We start from the raw sequence: 8,236 nt of genomic DNA, 5'->3' as shown, positions 1-8,236 counted from the left end.
AAATAATATATTTTGCGACTCAAATACATATTATATTATCGGTATATTTTTATAATAGTTGAAATATAACTTTCATGAAAAGATATTTTAATTTTGGAAACTCTTTCATTAAAATGACAAATAAAGAATTGTTTATAACAAATTAACATCAAATAATTAATTGAGTTTTGTATGCTATATGAAAATATATATTTGAATACATTTAAAATGAAATTAGTGCCATGAAATTGTAACAAGAGACTGGAATAAGAAATATTAATTGTTAAAAATATTTAATTAATTGTGTTTTTAACAATTTAAAAGTTGCAATTTAACTAAATCACTTAAAATGTTTTTAATTTTAATTTTATATTCTATGATAAATATATAACTGTTGATACTTGCATAGTAATAATTTTAGAAGAATAAAAATTTATATTGCAAAAAATCGAACGTATATAAAAAAATGGGTTGCTCACAAATTATAAGTTTATATATTATTAATGTTATTAAATATGAAGTTTTTAATACGAAATTTCATGTGATAATGTACAAATCATTTATAAAAGAATTCAAATATTAGAATTTAAGGTTATAAAAGACTTCTGTATATTGTAATATTATTAGTTTTAAATACTTTATTGTATATAGTTAAATATCAAAAACAGTAGACAATCTTTAGAAAACAATTCTTGAAATTTTTAATAATTGTTAAAATTTTACTTTTATAAATATGTTTAATTAATTTTTACAATATACAGTTATCTTTTATTTAACTTTATATTATGTATGTATAAATGATAAATAATATAAACAAATCAACAAAGGGATGTTTTTTGTACAATATGTATCATATAATCATATAAAATTCATGTATTATTATTCAAATGATTACCTCCATAAACAAATTAAATTTTACTTTTTTTTGAATTTAACAAATTAAAAGTTATTGATTTTTTATTCATGTTTTTTTTATTTTTATTATTATATCTTATTACCCGTATTTGATTAGATCTTATGATATTATATTTGATATTTACTTTAGATTATATTATTAAATATATTATTTAAAATTAAAATTATTATTATTAATCAATCATGGGTAATAAGATGAAAAAATATAATTTTTTTTCAGCAATTTCATAAATTTTAAAAATCTTCACTAATTGAAGAATATTAAAATCTATATTATAGGTGTCCAAGTTGAACATTCATCACAAATTAGATATAAAGACATCTTATCATTTTCAAAAAGTGGCAAGAAACCAGGTAATTCCTTACATTGTATAGAATGAATATTTACACAATTATTAATAAGACATCCTACTTCCTTCACACTAAGACAATTGTTTAATACAAAATCACAAGATTCACAAGCTACTTTATTTTCTTTTTCTATTAAATTAGATTTCTGACATATAGGACAAATAACTTCATTTACTTGTTGATCTGCTTTAAGTGCTAATATTTCAATTTCTTCTTGAACCATTCTTTCATATTCTTCTAATATCCATTGTTCTATATAATAAATAATGTATAAACATTATGCAATATATAAACAAAACAAATTCTATTATTTTACCTTCTTCATCAAGTATTTTAGCTTCAAGTTCAATTGCTTCTTCTGGATCAAGTGGTTCATTTACAAAAAAGGGATTCAAAATTGGATTTAAATCTGTAGTAGCCAGATTATTTAATTCTTTACGAACAATTTCAGTTAATGTATCTTGTACATTTTTTGAATTTATTTCTAAACCAAATCTATTTCTATTAAATAACTGCCCTCGTTTTTCTCGCATTCTCTCTCGACATCTCTAAAAAATTATATTTCATTTTATGCATTAAAATTCCGGCAAAATACGATAAATTAATTACATGATTTGTTTTAAATTTCAAAGATTGGAAATTCGGGAAATAATTTCAAAAATAATATTAAATTAACCTCTCTTAAAACTTCTTGTAATTTTGGAGAACTGTGTCTAATTCTATTGACATTATTTCTAGTTTTTAATTTTAAAGCCATTGATGGACTTAACTTTATATTTTCCATATTTTTTACACTGTAACATTTAAAAAATTTTATGAAAATAAATAATACAAGTATGAAAAATAACTGATGCTTGATAATTTATATGCTTGATAAAATATATGTAGAGGTCGCGATTTTACATATATAAATGTAATAAAATATACACGAAATGAGATGTAATGTATGTATACTAGGAATTTAAAAATCTGTATTTTTAATATAAATATATTACTTCTTGAATTATATTTTTTTCAATTTAAATTTCTAATAGTAAAAAATTTTTTCCAAATTTATAAATTTTTATTATAAAAATATTGAATACATATCAAAAATACATATTATATATAAGAGACATATATTGATATTTCAAAGATTGCAAAGATATATGAGAAGAGAATGTAGTTTACATTTTTTTTTTATTGTAATTTGAATATTAAAGTTTAATATATTATAATTTTTAAAAAAGAAATTATAATATTTAATTAATAAAATATCCTGTATTCACGTTTATAATTACGCGCCACAGTAAATACGAACAAAAAAATTAAAAAAAAATAAAGATAGAATAATAATTGAGAAGCGTAGATGAAAGATGAACAAAGAGAACTAGAGGAAAAAGGATAGAAATAGAATAAAAATATTGAAATCAGCGCCATCTGTAGAGTGCCGCAAATGAAACACATAAAGAAAGGACAGAAAACAAAAAGAGAAGGATAGAGATAGGATAAAAATTAGACTACTAGCGCCATCTGTTGAATTTCAAAGATACTTCATTAATAATATATTTTTAAAAGTATTCAAAAGATGGCGATAATATCTAATTCTTAATCTACTTTATCCTATTTTTAAAAAGATACCTTTGGCAATAGAGAGATGGCGCTGACAGTCAATTCTTATGTTATCTCTATCCTTTTCTTATTATTTTCTATCCTTTCTTTATATGTTTCATTTGCGGCACTCTACAGATGGCGCTGATTTCAATATTTTTATTCTATTTCTATCTTTCTTGCACGATTTGTTTTCTTTGTTTATCCTATTATTACTATTCTGTGTACTCCTTTCTAATTTTTATTAAATAGATATCTATATATTTATATTACAAACATGTTATTTATATGTAAATATATATATATATATATATATATTATTTTTTTATACAATATATTTTATATATATTCTCTTATTTTTATTTTAGAAGATAATAAAAAAAATATTAAAATCAGATATTAATTAATTAAATATTAAAGTTATTTCTTTTACAGAGAAAGAGAATAGACAAAGAGAATAAATAGTGCAAGAAAGATAGAAATAGAATAAAAATATTGAAATCAGCGCCATCTGTAGAGTGCCGCAAATGAAACACATAAAGAAAGGATAGAAAATAATAAGAAAAGGATAGAGATAGCATAAGAATTGACCGTCAGCGCCATCTCTCTATTGCCAAAGGTATCTTTTTAAAAATAGGATAAAATAGATTAAGAATTAAAGATTAGCGCCATCTTTTGAGTACTTTTAAAAATATATTATTAATGAAGTATCTTTGAAATTCAACAGATGGCGCTAATAGTCTAATTCTTATCCTATGTCTATCCTTCTCTTTTTGTTTTCTATCCTTTCTTTATGTGTTTCATTTGCGGCACTCTACAGATGGCGCTGATTTCAATATTTTTATTCTATTTCTATCTTTCTTGCACTATTTATTCTCTTTGTCTATTCTCTTTCTCTGTAAAAAGAAATAACTTTAATATTTAATTAATTAATATCTGATTTTAATATTTTTTTTATTATCTTCTAAAATAAAAATAAGAGAATATATATAAAATATATTGTATAAAAAAATAATATATATATATATACATATATATAAATAATATGTTTGTAATAAAAATATATAGATATCCATTTACTAAAAATTACGGAATAAAATTCGATTTTATATAAATATGTATTTTTATTTAAATATATATAAAATAGGAATCTAACTTTAATTCGAAATATTGCGAAAGTGCCGATTTTATTTTTTATATTTAAATTTGAATAATATTTAGAAAAAAATATTAAATTAGTATAAAATTATATTGGGGAACATATTAAAAAAATCAATTTAAACGACAATAATTTATAATTTATTGTTATACTCAATGATGAAAGTTGAATACAATTTTAGCGATCAGGCAATTTATTCTGAATTGAGATTGATTAAAAAATCATGAGCCAACGATATATGAAATAATTATTATAATTAGAGAGTAAAATCGTAATATAAAACAATGACTCTCGATTAGTTATTAATAATATATCACTTAAGTTATGCTAAAAAAAATATAATTCTTATTACCATTGACAATAATTCATTCATATAAGTAAAATATTCTTTCGCAGTCACTTATTACATCTAAGAATAAATATACACATATACATTTATGTATATGTATATGTCTATCTTAACATTTATATTGTTGTATATATACATATAAAGGGTATTTCGCGAATAACTTCTAAAAGTAAATAACATTCTCAACATTCGTAAAATAATCTTTAATATTTGTATATGAATTAACAATGCAAAAATTGATTAAGAATCCATGGTCTTTTGGTCAATTAAGATAAATATTTTTATACATCTCTTATGATTTCTAACAATTCATCGATAAACTAAAAAATTATATATCTTTGAAACACCCTATATATATGTACATAGTTAAATATATATATATATATATATATATACATATACACGGTCATATTATATACTATAATTATATACCTATATGGTATATCCATATACAGAACTATATTCGTGCACCTTTACAATAATATAAACAGTCGATATTTCAGTTTAATTATTAATTATTTTTCTTCACATTATGGTGAAGGTAGCACTGTATAATACATCTAGATTCTGTTTGTTAACATCAGAACTAGATCAATGGCAGATCTTCAACCAACTACATATATTACTAATACAGCCAAGGAACAATGATGGCACAACAATAAATTTAATTAAATATATTTTTCTATTGATCTAATTTCTGATATCAAATCATTTCTTTTTTTTTTTTTTTGCGAAAATAAAAAAAATATATATAATTCATTGTAATAATATGATAATGAAATTGAAATAATCATTACATTACTTTCGCCACATGCTTTACTTTAAGTATCTTTGTTTGTACCCACACACTGACTTTTTTTATAACATTAAATAATTATCATATTAATGAATTATAATAATATCAAGCGACAATACAGTATTTCGATTTATGTTATCAATTACAAAATTAAATATACATTCACGATTAGAAATGGACATGATAATTAATAACTTAATTATAAGCGTACTATCTTCGAAAACATATTCAATAATTAATATCAACGTTCTTCGTCATCGAATTATGCCATTCGCGTAGAAGAAACTATTATACTTTTATTATCATTTGGACAGTATTTTCGTTGACGAAGTTCGTATAAGAAATTAATAAATCAATATTTGTCTATAATCTAAATATTTTATCCATGAACATTTTATAGCAATACTTATTTATATACATTTTGATATATTTACATAATTGCTGACTATGATGACATGGAACTATAGCAATTAAGAGGGAAGTATCTTTGTACCAACGTTTATCGAAGAACATACTATTATACTCTCGATACTTCTCGATAGACAACGTACAAAACATGTTTTTTGTTTTTTAATATTTTTTTTTTTTTATCGATTTCTTCCCTTCTCTTTTTACAAATCGATATGAATAGTTGAAAATAACATAGCACCGAAGGAACTTGGGCAATATTACGCGTATATTGTTATATATAATAACTCTTGGCAATAATTAGAGTTACTATAATAACAGTGTACTTAAAAGCTAATTATCAGTAACGATTATAATATCAGTTTTCTCTTGCCAACAATGAAGAAAATTCAGGTAACAATTTCAATCAATCCGATCTGTCCTTTTTTTTCTTTTATTTATATCTTACGAACTATGATTAGAATAATAATATAGTTCAATTAGATAAAACATGATTGTACATACACACAGTTCGTAGGATATATTTTTGAAACTTGATCGAAAATCGATGAAATAAAATCGTGCAATCGATTAAAATTTTAAACAATGGAAAAAAAATGTTAAAAAAGATTGCGCTTTCTTTTCTAGGAGATCTCTATCTTCTAAGATGTCGATTTATATATTTAGGAACTAGACTCAATTCGTGATCCAAACTACGTTATCAAAAATTTTGATCGTGCTCGATCACATCTTTTACAGAAGACGTTGTATCAGTTTACTTGGAAAGATCACTAGAAAAAAGCTCTCGTAATAAATCAGTAAAAAAAAAAAAAAAATTAATCACATTGTTCAAAATGGTATAGATGATATAATAACACGTTAAAAGGGACAAAAGACAAAGTCCTCGTACGTTCAAATCATTTTTTTCTCGGTTAGAAAGTTCCTTCTTCACACCAGATAGGGAAGTCTATACAGTTTATCGCACTTTATACAACATGGATTCGTAATATCGAATAGCATTTTAAAATTTACAATAGGTATACAGAGAGGATATAAAAAGGCGGAGTAACAAAGTAGAATCATCTTTTTTAGATTGTTGAGCACGTATCGGTCGAAATATACGAGGACTTCCTCTTCGAACTATCCTCGTATTTTTAAAGTGTTTAAATGTATACAGCTAATGCCGGGGCTCAAAAAACGACCGGCAGCGTGCGAATCGTCAAAGTTTCTCTGGTGCCGTGGATCGGAAGGTTGATGTAGTCTGTGATGAAATTGGAGGCCCAACACTCGTTGATCGTTCCAAGGGATAGATCACTTTACTCGGAGTTGGTTGAGATATTGCACGCTTCGCCAGTCTAAAAGAGCTAATGTATGTTGTTAATTAGTAAAAGATAAATTAAAATATTCCATATTAATTTGAAGTTGCCTGGTATTAATTAATTTAAGGTAATTATTTGATACATTGATCAAAACATTTTGAAAAATTTCTTAAGAATTGAAATGAATATACATGATTATATTTATATTTTCCTCGTTCACAATTATTTTGATCAATGTAATTTTTTCAATATGTTAAAACTCAATGTTAAAAAGAGATAAAAACATCTTGAAATAGTTAGAAACAGAATAAGCGTTAAACGAATTCAGTTCGCTATTAATTGCAGGATTCGTGAATCATGCCTAAAGAGCCAAAATATTGGTTATTTTTTTAAAATTATAAGAAGTATTTACATTAGATTATATTTTAAACGTTGGTGTTTCAATTAAAATTTCATAATATAATATATCTATTAACATTCTTTTTTCACTGACTCTAATTATATTATTGTGTTCTCTTATATTACTATTTCTTTCTTAAATGTTATTATTAAACATTACTATTTATAATTATGCGATCTTGCTACCGTCTAAGAGACTAAAACTAAGATATATACATATGTCATAGTGTTATAGTGAAGAATCTCTTGAACTGTAGCATAATTATAAGAAACATACTGCACCGATTAATTAAGATCACCGACGTAGAAGCAGATGAGGACATGGATTAGCAGCGTAGTAGAGCTAGCGGTGTATTTAGATATTTATACTGAAAAGCGTGATATAAATGTAATAATTCCATGAACAAAAAGCATTGTGAGTAAATGAAATGACGATGAGGACGAACAGCTATCCCGTCTGCAATAACAGCGATGCAGATAGTGGATTAAATCTTTCATTCTTTGAATGAATAAAAAAATACATATAGATATATATATTCTTCTATTGTGGACACAATAATTTGTTTTAATTTTAAAAATTTCACGTAATGTAATTTAAATTGTTACAATTCATAAGTTATATACTTGATATATATGTTCCACAATAGTAGCTATTTTAATATAAAAATGAATAGAAAAAAAGATTATGAAGTAAAAACAGTCAGTCCAATTTAATCTTCTAAGAGGATTAGCAGTATTAAAACTGACTGGCTCCAAACACATAAAAAATGGTTTGAATCGTTACAGGTTCTTGCATATCCGCTCCATTTGTTAGGGTTAAATACACAGCTAAAAAATGACAATTGAATATATCATGTCATAAAGCATATTTAAAGAATATTTGAAAACACGTGACTTTGTTATTCGGTAATACACCGTATGTCCGTGAGTTGTGGTATTTTTTAAATCAGCATTCACATATATAATCGTGCATCGTGTCAGAACTTTTATTC

At 23.8% G+C, this 8,236-nt stretch overlaps 2 protein-coding genes across 14 annotated transcripts in view; both read right to left on the bottom strand.

Annotated features, from left to right (window-relative positions):
- Nucleotides 1-1,081: 1,081 nt before the first annotated feature.
- Nucleotides 1,082-2,120, bottom strand: LOC726033 (RPA-interacting protein). Its single transcript, XM_001121809.5, has 3 exons — nucleotides 1,922-2,120; nucleotides 1,562-1,793; nucleotides 1,082-1,497 (listed from the first exon to the last, which is right to left on the bottom strand). Exons 1-3 carry the CDS (start codon nucleotides 2,027-2,029, stop codon nucleotides 1,163-1,165), a joined length of 675 nt encoding a protein of 224 aa, XP_001121809.2. The 5' UTR covers nucleotides 2,030-2,120; the 3' UTR covers nucleotides 1,082-1,162.
- Nucleotides 2,121-5,043: 2,923 nt separating this feature from the next.
- Nucleotides 5,044-8,236, bottom strand: part of LOC409865 (protein retinal degeneration B) — a 24,169-nt gene continuing 20,976 nt past the window's right edge. For 12 of the 13 annotated variants that reach the window (XR_408921.3, XR_001702357.2, XR_408920.3 and 9 more), the window contains one exon: nucleotides 5,044-6,890. Coding sequence is in view for 10 of the 13 variants with exons in the window: in XM_006560933.3 (XP_006560996.1) it covers nucleotides 6,746-6,890 (145 nt within the window). In the remaining 3 variants the exon portion in view is untranslated. The remainder of the gene's footprint in view (nucleotides 6,891-8,236) is intronic. The other variant, XM_006560934.3, reaches the window with a different exon arrangement.

The sequence above is a fragment of the Apis mellifera genome, linkage group LG3 (assembly GCF_003254395.2).
Source record: "Apis mellifera strain DH4 linkage group LG3, Amel_HAv3.1, whole genome shotgun sequence".
NCBI lineage: Eukaryota > Metazoa > Arthropoda > Insecta > Hymenoptera > Apidae > Apis > Apis mellifera.
The sequence above is the reverse complement of the archived record's forward strand: the minus strand, read 5'-3'. Positions and strand labels throughout refer to the sequence as shown.